This window comes from Triticum aestivum, chromosome 6B, assembly GCF_018294505.1.
Source record: "Triticum aestivum cultivar Chinese Spring chromosome 6B, IWGSC CS RefSeq v2.1, whole genome shotgun sequence".
Classification (NCBI taxonomy): Eukaryota; Viridiplantae; Streptophyta; class Magnoliopsida; order Poales; family Poaceae; genus Triticum; species Triticum aestivum.
Window position 1 is genome coordinate 601357498 of NC_057810.1, and position 13750 is coordinate 601371247.

The 13750-nt window shown below is 45.9% G+C and overlaps 1 protein-coding gene across 1 annotated transcript; it reads right to left on the bottom strand.

Moving 5' to 3' along the window:
• Window positions 1–4755: 4755 nt before the first annotated feature.
• On the bottom strand, window positions 4756–7109 carry LOC123134538 (methyltransferase-like protein 7A). Its single transcript, XM_044553775.1, has 6 exons — window positions 6831–7109; window positions 6626–6721; window positions 5934–6152; window positions 5734–5830; window positions 5142–5204; window positions 4756–5015 (listed from the first exon to the last, which is right to left on the bottom strand). Exons 1-6 carry the CDS (start codon window positions 7035–7037, stop codon window positions 4822–4824), a joined length of 876 nt encoding a protein of 291 aa, XP_044409710.1. The 5' UTR covers window positions 7038–7109; the 3' UTR covers window positions 4756–4821.
• Window positions 7110–13750: the final 6641 nt, after the last annotated feature.

The following is a 13750-nucleotide window of genomic DNA, read 5'->3' on the forward strand; positions in this document are numbered from 1 at the left end:
GGCCATGACTCTCGCGTAAGCACAACCGTGCCTCTCGCGGAAGCAAAACCGTGCCTCGCGAAAGAAAAAAACAGAAAAACATGTTTTTTTTTTCATTTCCAAGAGGCACGGCCGTGACTCTCGCGAAAGCATAACGTGCCTCTTGCGGAAGCAAAACCGTGCCTCTCATGAAAGGAAAAGAAAAACAGAAAATGTGTTTTTTTTCGTTTCCAAGAGGCACGGCTGTTCCTCTCGCGAAAGCACAAACGCGACTCTTGCAAAAAAAACTTTTTTTGCGCAAAAAAAAATTCAATTTTTTTGTCGAGAAGCTAGGGAAAACCGGTGAAAAAGCAAAACGTCAAAAACCCCCCGGAAAAAACCCGTTTAAAAAGCTGAAAACACGTGCGAAAAAAAAATCCGGAAGGAGCGCCCAGAGCGCGACACGTGGTGAATGGCCGAGAGCGCGCCAAGTGGCATTGATCGTTGCAAGGCTCCGAAAGGAGCGCTCGTTAATTAGTTGCTCTTCGCATAGGGCGCCGAATAGGATCCAGCAAGCAGCAGATAGCGGCTCTCTCGCCTGGGTCGGGGGATAGCGACCCAACGCACACTATCGCCCGCACTAATGGGCCGGTCCATTTCCTCTGTTTTCTGTGTTTTGCTTCTCTGTTTTCCAATTGGTTCTCCGAACTTTTATTTTCCTTTTTCTCTAGGTTTTTCTTCTTCTTTTTTTATGTTTTTCCGTTTTCTGTTCTAAAATTCAAAACATTTTTAATTCCTGGAACAACTTTTGTACTTCTTGAAATTGTTTTGAATCGGTCATTTTTATTATTAATCGGCAATTTTCTTAAATGCATTAAAACTATTTGAATATTTATATTTTTGAAAACATATTAAAAATCTGTGAACATTATTTGAATTTGTGAAAGACATACTAAAATGCAGGGAGCAGTTTTAAAATTTCGTGCATATTCTTTTGAATTCAGGATTTTTATGTTATATTAGAATAATATTAAAATTCGGGAATATTTTTCAAAATGTTCACTTAAAAAAATGAAGAGCATTTTTCAAATTAGTGAACATTTCTTGAACTTTCCAAATTATGTTTAAAATCCAGGAACATTTTTGAAATTCTTGAACATTTATTGAATCCCCAAATTTATTTTGAAGAAGAAAAAGCTAAACAAAACAAAAAGAATAAAAGAAAAGTAGGCGCGCCTGCCCACAAATGGGCTGACCCAAAAGGGCGCATGTTGTATCTTGCAGGGTGCGCGTTTGGGTGACTCCTATCGCCCTACGCCTACGCGGGGACTAGGAGCTCCCGTCTCGCATCAGGTGAGACAAAGCGCTGCGTGGCCAAAACCTAACAAACACAAATGTATCCTTAGTCCTTACCATGCTAATGTTTTCTAGCCCTTCATCAAGCATAGCTAACCCATTTACTACCTCCATTCCAACATATAAGACGTTTTGGTAGGTCATTCGGCCTATGGAAAGACCTGCATTTTTTTCAGGGAGAGAAAAGGGCACCCGCCCCTGTCCATTTCATAGAAGTGCAACCAACTGTAGTATTCGAAGTGCCTGCCCAGCAAAGTTTTTTTTTTGCGAATACGCAAAGCTTGCATATCTTTCATTGATAGGTAGGATAGAATATAAGGTCGGACATTACACTTTTGGGCGTACACGAGAGGACGGCGCAAAGCTCAAAGCCCGAGCAGCAGGAGCCGGGGCTGCTCAAACCAAAAAGAGAGGGTATTAGCCTATGCCTACGATGTTGTGCAAGCCGTTGGCTCCGGCGGAAGCCCAAAGTAATGCCTCTTGATGGATCGTCTCGAATAGGCTAGTGGTGGAGGGATGAAGACCGTTGAAAACGCAGCCGTTCCGATGCTTCCATAGCTCCCAGGACGTGAGCATCACGAGAGAGTTGAAGCCTTTGCGTGCGCTTGCGGGAAAGGCATTGCAGGAGCGCTCTCACCAGCAGAGAAGATCTGCTCCAGGGTCCGGTGGGGGGATAGGCAGCCGACACCAAGCAAGGATGTCAAACCAAACCTGTCGCGAGAAGGAGCACCGAGCGAGGATGTGTTGGATACATTTGGTGTCTTGATCGCAGAAAAGGCATGAGTCGGCGTGCGGGAGGTTGTGGCGCGCCAGCCTAGCCGCTGTCCAGCAGCGATCGAGGGTGGTGAGCCAGAGAAAAATCTTCACTCGGGTAGGCGCCCAAGACCTCCAGATGGGGCACCCAGTGGGGGTCGCGGATGGAGCCGATGAAAAGCTGCTCGTAGCAGGACTTGGCCGGGTAATGCCCAGACTCCGTCCAGTGCCAGCGGATCGCATCGGGGGCATCGGAGAGCTGGACGAGCTGCACTTGCCGCCAGAGTTCCACATACTGCAGTAGCGCCATAGGGCCAAGAGCGCCCTGGATATCCTGGACCCAGGTCCTTAGGTGCAAGCCATCGCGCACCAGGCGGTTCTTGCGGCACCCGCGCGGGACGAGGTCGAAGACGAGGGGGGCGATCTCCGCCGCGGTTCGCCCGTTGATCTAGTGGTCCAGCCAGAATCGGCAGGACGAGCCGTCCCCCACGGCCCAAGTAGTAGAAGCGCGGAACATGACGGCCACCTCGGGATCGGAGGGAAGGTGCAGGTGCTGCCACGACCTCGCCTCGTCCGTGCACTAGAGCCAGAGCCAGCGGACACGAAGCGCGATGCCGACATGGTGAAGGTCACGGACGCCCAGATCGCCATAGGAGAGCGGCCAGCACACCCTAGGCCAGGCAACGAGGCAGTGGCCTCCACGGGCATCTTTGCGGCCGATCCAGAGGAAGCTGCGGATGATCTTGTTTGCCTGGCCAAGGATGCTCTTGTTCAATGTCATGGCCATGAGGAGGTGCATGGGCATGGCGCAGAGGACGTGACGAACCAAGGCAAGCCGCTCGCCACGCGAGAGCATGGAGCCGCGCCAAGTGGATAGTTTGCGCGCCAGCTTGTCGATCAGGGGCAGAAGCGCAGAAGTGGGGATCTTCCTCACCGAGAGCGGAATGCCGAGGTAGGTAGTAGGGAATTGCAGGACTGGGCAGCTCAAAGCCTGCGAGGCGGCGGCCTGTTGCTCGGGGGAGCAACGGATCGGGAGAGTGGCGCATTTGGAGAAGTTGGTATGCATCCCAGAGGCTTCGCCGAAGATCCGCAGATTCTCTCAGATGGAGTTGAGCTCGGTGTTGTCCGGGCGGCAAAAGACCACCACATCATCCGCGTAGAGCGAGATGCTGGAGACGGCATGCCGGGCGGTGAGCCTCTGGAGAACGCCGCGAGTCGCAGCCTGGGTGATCAGCGAGTTGAGCACGTCGATGACGAGGACGAAGAGCATCGGAGAAACAGGGTCGCCCAGCAAAGTTACTCAAGAAAAAAAGGAAAGGCCTCCAGGGGCAATAAGAGCAACTCCAATGGGGCGACCCCATTTCGTCCACCGCCGTCCGTTTGGGTGGCGCGGACAGAAAAGGCGGCTCAACGCGCCGACCCAAACGGACGCGCGTCCGCTTTTTGTCCGCGGGCAACCCATTCCCGGTCCATTTTTTAGCCAGATTTGCGTCGGCGCGGACACGTGACGGACGCGCGCGCGCTCGCCCACTCCTCCCCCCAGGCCCGCTGGTCTGTGTCACATTGCCCTCCACCATCCAACAGCAACCCTCGCACTCCTCCTCCGTCGCCGACGCCGCCGCCCATTTTTGTCGGCGACTCTGTGAGCTGCCGGGACCTCCACATCCGCCCAGCTACGCTGCCCACTCCCACGTCGCCCACCACCGTCGTCTTGCCGCCGGGAACCGACTGCTTCCCACCCCCCGCCCCCACCACACAACCGCCCCCGACCAAGAAGCCGCCTCGCCGCCCGGCTAGATCCTCACCGGCACGCTCGTCGGTGTTTGCTAGGCTTGCCGGTATTTCAGCGCTCGCCGGTGTTTGCTAGGCTTGCCGAAGGCAACAACCTACCGGTGAACTTTACTGTCAACGGCCACACCTACGACAAAGGATACTATCTGGGTGACGGTATCTATCCTCAATGGACACCACTATTGTCAAGACAATACCCAACCCTGTCGGAGAGAAGAGGAAAAGATTTGCCCAAGAGCAAGAGAGAGCTAGGAAGGATGTTGAGCGTGCCTTTGGTGTTTTGCAATCTCGATGGGGCATTGTTCAGTATCCTGCTAATACCTGGAGCACGCAAAAACTGTGGGAGGTGATGACTGCTTGTGTGATCATGCATAATATGATCGTAGAAGAGGAGCGCCCGGAACGTCTGTATGTCAAGGGTTTCAATTTCAGGGTGAGAATGTTGTGACTGAGCATGGAGTAGCGGCAACGTTTGAACAGTTCACCCAATTTCATTTAGACATGCGTGATTGAGAAACTCACTTGCAACTGCAAAATGATTTGGTTGAGCATATGTGGGCTCATGTTGGCAACCAATAGATGTATCTTTTTTTATTCGTTTGCAAAACTATGTGACAGCTATGTGAGACATTTTTATTTTCATTTGGCTTGTAATAAACTATGCAATTTTATTCGGTCCAAAACAATTTTATTTTGATTCAAACTATGCAATCATGCAAAAAATAGGGGGGCCAGGCAGCCACGTCGGCACATATGGGTTGGCGCGTTGGGCGCCCTGCCGACCCATATCTAAAATAGGCGGACGCCAGGCGGGCTGCCGACCCAAACGGACAAAAAGCGGACGAAATCGCCGTCCGTTTGGATCGCCCCGTTGGAGTTGTTCTAACTGAGCAGAAATGTGCTAGTACGAGTTTTATCTCAGAATAAACCACGCAGGGCTCCATCCCAAACAGGCAGAGCATGTCATTTATAGGCTACACCATAAACATGGGGGCTAACGATATACGCAGATGACAGGCGCACATCGTTCAGGCTCAAGCTCGAGAACCCGGCTTCCTTGATGTTGTCAGCTGTTTTCCTGGTGAGGTGGCACCCGTCAGCGACAAATTGCTGCAGAGGATCAAGGGCACCTTGCACCAACTGGAGGAAGGAACCATCTACGAGCGGACAAAATAAGCAGGAGATCAAGCAATGCACAGCATCACAGGGATAGAAGTCTTCAACATAGAATAACAATTAACAAGCAACCACCAGAGGTTATGTATGCTAGTAGCTGGGGGTACCTGCTGCAGCAACATGCTCAATGAATAGGTAGAGACCACCCGGCTTTAGGACTCTCTTTATCTCTGCAGAAGTTGATGCTCAGAGTTATTCAAATACAAAATGGCGGTTCTAATTTGTTACGGATTAAAGTGTATTCTCCAGGTAACGGGCAAATGAAGGGAAAGATTGCTCAGATGTCTTCTCAACGTAAGGTGGAAAGAACAGAAAAGATGGAGATGACAAAACAAGTATGCCTTAAAAGGAAAGGAAGTACCAAAATGTAAAAATGAAACTTAGGTCAGTGTGATAGGTAAAAATGGAAGCCCATAATGTGTTCTGTGGTCTTTATGTATAGGCACATGCATCGCCAACATGACATGCACCATAATTCAGTAATGCAGACGGTACTACTCCCTCCGTCCCATAATATGGAACGAAGGGAGTACTAAGGAAAAGACAACGACTTTCAGCTAGACAAGAACTGTGTGCCAATACTTTTTGTTTGTCGGATGATGAACTGCCGGTAGAGAGAATGTGTCAAAAACTGGTATGTTCTCAAGTTCACATATGATACAAAACTTAAAAATCACTGCTGCAAAGATGAATTATTACCTCTTAATGCCATATCGGTGTCTTTTACAGAGCATAACACCAATGTACCAATAACTGCATCCATGGAACCGTCTTCTGCTGGCAAAGCTTCGCCAACCTAAGTAACACCATGTGTACAAAACAGTTCTCATGCTAACAGAAAACATAGGCATATATACCTACTCCACATTCCACAATCATAAGGCACCATACTTCCATACCCCTCTTCTGAAAGTGAAGTTTGATGACGGAAGCCCAGCAGAAGTTGCTGCTGCTCTAGAATATTCCTCCATGTACATGTTAGGATCCACCCCAATTACATTTACCCCATCAGCACTTGCGTAGTACTTTAAGTTGGGGCCTGTTCCAACACCAAGCTCCAGAATGTTCTTCCCCGCAACTGACAATTGGGAGAAGAGATCCGATTTATACTGGGCAATCTGCAAGCTTCACCAAGTGAAATGTTTAGTGAGAACATAACACGTTGTAAATATCACATCTCCGTTCCTGAAAACATATGACTGTATTTTTTATAGTCAAGCTAAAACTACTGATCAGGTGATCATGGATATAACAAATAAGTAGTACTAACACTTAACAGAACAGCACTCCAAGTGCCCACTTCTGATATTTATCTCCTCACCGGATGAAAATAAAGGTATGCGTCACTTGAGACGCTTCACAAATCACGAGCTCACGATGTCATATTGTGCAATTCCTTCAGATAGGAAACCAGACCGGCAATACCACAGATTGAAACATCCGAGAATTTGGGTTCGGTGGGTTCAGTTAGCTGCCCAGTTGCTGACACAGACGCAATCCTATGATGAGTTGTCTCTTGGAAGTTGGTTAACACGTGACAAACTTGGGTATGATAAAGCAGTGGAACAAATATTAGGGGAAAATTATACACCTCGGCTTCGTAAGACTGCATGCCCTTGTCCATGGCCGTCGCGTAAAGCTTCTCGTACCAGCCAGGCCTCGCTGGGTGCACCCGTTCAAGCATCACCTGCACAAAGCCACACCAAGTAAAATATAAGATTGTCACGAAGCCATGTAATTTGCATCGCAGATTGTGAATTGGTGACCGGAATAAGATTGGGCGTGAAGGGGCTTACGTCGGGGTCGATGGCTGGGGCGGCGAGGCACGGGGGGTTGACGAGATGGAGGAGGCCGGCGGCCGAGGATGCACCAAGGAGGTGGCGGCGGCCGCAGCGGCAGCTTCCAAGGATAGCTACGGGAGTGCTTCTGCGGCGGGGTTTGAGGTTAGGATGTGGGCGGCGGCCGGGGACGGCGACCGCCGGGAGCGTGACGAGGCACCGCATGCCGGAGATGCTGGGGGAACGGGGAGAGGACTGTACGATTTTTTTTGTTTGAGATCAGGGGAGAGGAGTACGTAAACCGGGCTCGAAGGCGTAGACGAGGAAGCTCTGACACGTTTTTTTAGGGTTAGGCTTATAATTTGCGGGCACATCTGAAGCCCAAAATCCCATATTTAGCTAGGCCAAGCCCATTAATATTTGGGAAATGCGTCTCAGCTGCGGAAATCCAACTCGGTGCTCAGGCTCATCTGCTCCCGCTCAGAAAAAAGTCAAAATAAATACTAAGAAAAAAATCCAATTTTTATGTGTGGTAGATAATTTAATGCGTGATGTCCGCTCCAAATTTCAACTCGTCTGGAGATCTGAACAGCTCTTGGCAAAAAAAGACAAATCGGATCAGAACAGTGCGTGAACAATAAACTTTTTTATAAATCCTGAATTTGTCTTTTTTGCCGAGAGCTTTTCAGATGTATAAATGAATTGAAATTTGGAGCGGACCTCACACATCAAATTTGGCGCGGAGTTTCTGCTCCTGGGCTCATCTGCACCCGCGCTAAAAAAATCAAAACAAATACAAGAAAAATTAAAAAAAAATTGTGTTGTAGATAATTTGATGCGTGAAGTCCGCTCCAAATTTCAACTAATTTGGACATCTTAGCAGCTTTTGGCAAAAAAGTTAAAATCGGGGTTTGTAAAAAAGTTTACTGTTCATGCACTATTCTGACCTGATTTGTCTTTTTTTCCGAGAGTTGCTTATATGTCCAAGTGAGTTAAAATTTGGAGCGGACCTCACGCATCAAATTATGTACCACATGAAAAAATTGGATTTTTTTAGTATTTATTTGATTTTTTTCTAAGCGGGAGTAGATGAGCCTGTGCACCGAGTTGGATTTCCGCATTACTATTTCTTTTTTTCATTTTCACTTCCTTCAGTTCTGGAAGCCCCTGGGCTTTGGGAAGCTTCACAAACAGGCTTTTCCTGGTTCGCTCCTCACATTTTCCGGGTTATTTTATTAGGTTTTCCTTTCCCTTTCTTTTTTTGTTTTCTATTTCTTTCATAAATGTGCGGACTTTTTCCGAATTTATGAAGTTTTTTTCATATTTGATAAACTACTATTAAATTCATGAACATTTTTTTTCAAAATGATGGACTTTTTTGAAAATTTGTGAATTTTTCCCAAAATCGTGGACTTTTTTTTTCAAATTCGTGATTTTTTTCCAAAATTGGTGAAATTTTTTTCATAGATATTTTCTTAATAAGATCGTTGAATATTTTCTAAAATTTGTGATTTTTTATAAAAATATAGAAATAGTTTTTCAAACTCACGAACTTTTTTCAAAATTGATGGACTTTTTTGGATTTCGTCATTTTTCTCGAAATCAATGATTTTAAAAAAATTGATGAGATTTTTTTAATTTGTAACTAGTTTTCTAAAAAATGATTTTTAAAAAAATCGATGATTTTTTTAAACTGTGAAATTTTTCCCAAACCAATGAACTTTTTTTAAATCGATGAACTTGTTATTCAAATTTATCATTTTAAAAAATTTGTGAACAGTTTTTTGAAAATCCATGAACAATTTTACATTCATGAAGTTATCATCTCTTGTGATTTTCTCCAAAAAAAATCTTTTTTAATAGTCAATGGTTGACCCATCAACTGGTCAACTACAGATCTGTAAACCCTTGAACAAAAGCGTTCGAAGGTGTGCTGCGAGCAATCCGCCTTACCTAATGTTGGTTCGACCATTACCAGCAGAGCGTGGGCGCTAGAACCACCAACTGGCACTTAATGCGCCAGTTAGGAGGTTCCTATTCAATGGGCTTTTGCCAAGCAAACGCCCGCATTGGCGGATCCTATTCCCCGCATTGCTTGAGGAATAGTAATCAAAGGCGTACTCTCCTGCATGCCTCGTCCTCTATATAAAGAGACGACCGTTTTTTTGTTTATTCCCCATTGGTTTTGAGAAAGTCTAGAACCTTTCCTGAGCCAATTTTCTTTTTTTATTTTAACATTTATAATTTATAATTTTCCTTTTATTTTTTTTCAAATCCGCAAAGTTTTTATCAAACTTTTGAAGTTTTTCCAAATCCACTAATGTTTTTTTAAATTCGTATTTTTTTTTTCTGAAAATGATGCATATTGATTGGCAAACAATTTTTGAAAAATATGTGAACGTTTTTTAAACTTGCGAACTTTTTTTGAGGTGGCAAAGAATTTTTGAAATCATAGATGATTTTCGAAATTGAGAACATTTTTTGTATTTCTCAAACATTTTTCAAAACCACACAATTTTTAATTGTGAACATTTTCATAATTGCAAACATTTCTTGAAATTGCGGATAATTTTCAAAATCATGATTTTTTAAATTCATGAACATTTTTAAATTCATGTTTTTTTGAAAATTAGAACCTTTTTTGAATTCATGAACAATCCCGAACATTTTTTATGAAGTCATGAGCATTTTTCGAATTTGGGATTCGTGAACACTTTTCAAAGTTAAAACAAGCAAAAAAAATTTAGGGCGCCCCACCTCGCACTTGGGCCGGCCCAAAAAGCGCGCACGGGAAGGAGGGTGCGCGATTCTTCGCTTTCCACCACACAAAGCGGGGAATAGGAGCTCCCATCTGCGTCACGCCTTGTCCTAGGCCTGATCTAAGAAGCCCGAGCTCGACGAGATGTAGGTGCAGCTACGGTGGTGAGCAGAAGTGGTGGTGGACGGACGACGGAGAACTGAGTATAAGTCGACGACGACGCGGTGGCGAGCCATGACTACACATGTGTAGGCGAGGAAGGATCACGATGGAGCTAGTGGTGACACAAAACAACGATTTGCGACAAAGTTGGTGGTGGACGAACGACGAAAGAACGAGCCTAAACCAACGAGAACGTGACCACAAGCACTGGTGGCACATGTGTAAGCGAGGACGGGATCACGTTAGAGCTGGCCACGACACAGTGAAGGCGAGGATGAAACTTGTGGGGCACGGGTGCAGGTGGCTCGTGCGACGCATTGGTGGTGGAGAAAATAGGGGAAGAGGTTGACTGAGGGAGTAGCATTACACCGAAAACGGGTGGTGGGAAACAGCGGTCCGACCGTGTCGACTGGCATGCATGGCGGCGAACACGCAGGAAGATGGTGGGTTGTGTGTTCCTTGTTGTGCCACATGCAAGTCACGTAATAGAATGTCTCCTTTCGCTGTGTGTGCACAGTTAGAGCATCTTTAGCAGAGTAACCATATCCTTGCAATGCCCACTGAATTAGTTGTGCCAAGCTTCAAGGCAATTATTCCACCTCTAGTGTATGCAATCAATACTCCTAGCATCTAGGCTAGACTTTTGCTTCATGCATCGCTAGAATATTGGTCGTGTCCTCGGTATTGGGTGCTCGCAGTGATACTGCTTACCATAAATCTTCATCATAGTTTTAGTGAACACTTTTGTGCACTTTATGATTGCATCTTCCATTTGAAGATTGTCATCCCATGAATTTGCACGAGAGCCATATGCAATCATCTGAAATGCCGCAGTCACCTTTTAAGAAAAGAAAAACACAGAAGACTAGCGGCGTTTCTCTGTTGTTAGAAGAAAGTTCATTGGCTTCCATGTCGCCTGCAATTTGATGGTACAACCGTTCGGTCATGCAGAAGTGTCTTCGAAACACGTGAGATGAGAAGGTACAACCCGACACAAAGTAGTCACGCATGAGCTGCTCGTGGCCTTGGATTATGTTGGGGCAGAATGTTGCATGACCGACTTCTGACCCCGGATGCTTCCTTTGTTTCGGTTGATGTTAGGCTGGTCATAGTGGGGCTAACATAAGTAGTATCATGCACTTGGAACTCGCAAACATACTTATGTGGCAGACAATTAAAGAAGAAAGAGATGGTCATAGTAACATAGGTAGATACTGTAACATAATAAATGTGATGCTACTATGTGTCATGCATGGCAATAAATGAAACCATCTACGATACTAATCTATGATACTATGCACTATAGAGATAGTAACATAGACTAGTAACATGTGCATGTTACTAGTCTAAGTTACTCCCCACTATGACCAGCCTTAACCATTCAACAACCATCATCATTACCTCGTCTTTTTCAATGTCCGTGTTTTCACTCTCAAACTAGGAGCTCGAACTGACGGAGAATAATGAAAAAAATGTTAGCTCCACTATCGAATTCATCTATACAAAATGTGAATCTTATGTCACTTACAAGTATCTATGAGGCACTAAACTGAGTCTACAAAAAAAGTTGGGGAAATTTACCTCCGGACAAGTCGTCGAACACCTTGAGGTCACGCGACAGAAGGGTTGGCACGGTCGGACATCGCGAAGAAGGCACGAAGCTCCGCTCACGGAGGTGGTTAGGCCAAATCACGGATGTGCGGGCGGGGGAGATTCCACCAAACGATGGCGGCATGGGGATGTTGGGCGGAAACGTAAGGGATGTGCTTCCCGAAATGTTAGTGACGCCAATATTTGGGTAGATGGAGGGCGTGCTATATCGCCTCGCCCAACCTCTAAATACGGAGTCTTGTGGATTCAATTTGGAGTGTCCTTAAAAAAATTGTCGATCGAGGACGGGATAAATACTCTACTAGAGCAGCCTTTTTAACCAAAATTATCATAAATGACTGTTATTATGACGATCAAACCGATATGTGGACTCTCCTTAGGTTGCTCTTACATCCGACACAGTTCAGTCATAGTGATCCTAAGGAACATTTAGCGATTACTAAAAAAAGAGAAGTTCAGTCATATCGGCATTGCCCACTACTAGTAAGGTACACGTGCATTGCACGCACGAGATTTGGCAACCAAATTATGAATAAATACCACACTATAGCATATAAGATTTAAGTCATATATGCATGACATAGATGTTCATTTAATTCTTATAGTTCATCTCATTCAAATCAATTAGTTTTCATAAAAAAAGTTAATCTATTTTAAGATTCATGGAATTATGCGCTGTAAAGCATAACGTAAAGACAAATAATGGCAATTCATCTAGAAAAAAAAAGTTTGGACAATTATGATGCGGAAGATTTTAGAACAAATGAGAAGTGCTTGTGTTTTGAGCTTATGTGCATTATGCTTAAGTTCAACCATGGAGTCTTCTAGATTATACATGTGACAGAATCTGGTGGAATGTAGATGGTATCCAACTGCCTGTAGTGGTCGGATTTGCCATCTCTGTATCGTCGGATTGGCTTCATCCAACGGCCATCTTTTAAAGTTATTCACACAATATATAGGGGTATAGATATGCGTGTACAGTTATGTATGCTACTGTTTACTTTGACATGACTAATTCTGTAGAAACAAATGCGTCTAGGCCTGATCAACAAGGGGAGGCCTACCTCCAAGCTCTGAGCTCTCGAAACCTAATGATGCTCATCTTCAACACCGGTAGAGCCTGAAAGGAGCCTCCATGTTGCTACCATCCTTTGGACTCTTCATGACAAACCGCATGTTATTAGCTCCACGAAAGAGCAGATCATCCGTCGCACTAGAGGTTCAGTTTCAGTGCACCTTAATGCTTGAGAGTTGATCTTGTGGAAGTTCAGAGAGTGTAAAGCAGGTGTAAACCTTCAGCCAATGCTTCAGCGCTAGCTTGTACGCATGATCATTCAGACGCATGGTTTGGCCTCATGCGCTACGGGAGCTTCGCCTCTGCAGTGCCGCTGCCGCACCATCACCTTTCTCTCTTGTACTGTTTCATCAAAACTGACAAGTGACAGGAGGCCAAGGCGAGACAGGGGCAACCGGAGCCGCAGAATCACACTAGCTAGACGCGTGGTTCGGCCGTAGGCTGTCTAAGTCTAACTGTCTTTCGCCGAGCAGGATGTGATGTGATACGTGTCGGGACCGCGAGCTCAGTACCACGGCGAGGTCCAAGTCTCTCTCTGTCCGCATGTGATGCCTCCTTCCCTGCTCCGATGCTTCTCCCATGGTTTACCGCTCGAGACACGTCGTTTCGCCGCTGCCTCTCGAGTTTGTCCTCGTCGTAGAGCAGGAGGTAAAAGGCTCCTTGGATCCTCTCTCGAGTTTGTTATTACTCCTACCAGCGTACACTTCTCCCGCTTCACCACAGTACCTTGTAGTACTACCTAACGTACTGCCGCGTCTTTCACTTGCTCAGGAGTCGGGTGAGGACATCACAATTATGCTGCCGATCGGGGAGGCCTCTCGCTAGCTTGCTGGTTTTTTCTTTCTGTCACGCTCCTCGTCCTTGATGTCGGAAAATAAAGCGACCCAAACTTCTGTCAAAGCTCATCCTCCGTTGTTTGTTATCGAGCACGGAGAAACACTTCTGTCCTAAGGCCAATTTCAACCTAGCGACCCAAATAAACACAGAGCATGGGTCCTGTTTGGATACTCTAACTTAGCTAGAGGTCAGAGTTAGTTTCTAACTCATGACTAACCCTGAATTAACTTTAGCCAAAAAGGTGTTTGGATGAAAGGGTTAATTGACAATAAATGCATGAGGGGGTACGGGAGGGAGGGATCTGGTGCGGCTGGATGGGGAAAGGGAGAGACGCTCACGCGAGGGGGTACGGGAGGGAGGGATCTAGTGCGGCTGGAAAAGAGGGAGAAAAGTAATTTTTCTATGGGCCTCACCAGAACTAGCTCCAATTAACACCTCTTGAGTGGGATAATTTTTTGGCTGCGTTAGATGCAACTAGCTCCAATCTAGTCC

What these genes read in the sequence shown, in the direction of transcription:
- LOC123134538 (XM_044553775.1), bottom strand. Translation starts at nt 7,037, where the DNA reads ATGCGGTGCCTCGTCACGCTCCCGGCGGTCGCCGTCCCCGGCCGCCGC. An exon ending in CCCCAGCCATCGACCCCGAC is followed by an intron (nt 6,722 to 6,830) that starts GTAAGCCCCTTC and finishes GGCTTTGTGCAG; the next exon opens with GTGATGCTTGAACGGGTGCA. An exon ending in ACTTCACTTTCAGAAGAGGG is followed by an intron (nt 5,831 to 5,933) that starts GTATGGAAGTAT and finishes GGTGTTACTTAG; the next exon opens with GTTGGCGAAGCTTTGCCAGC.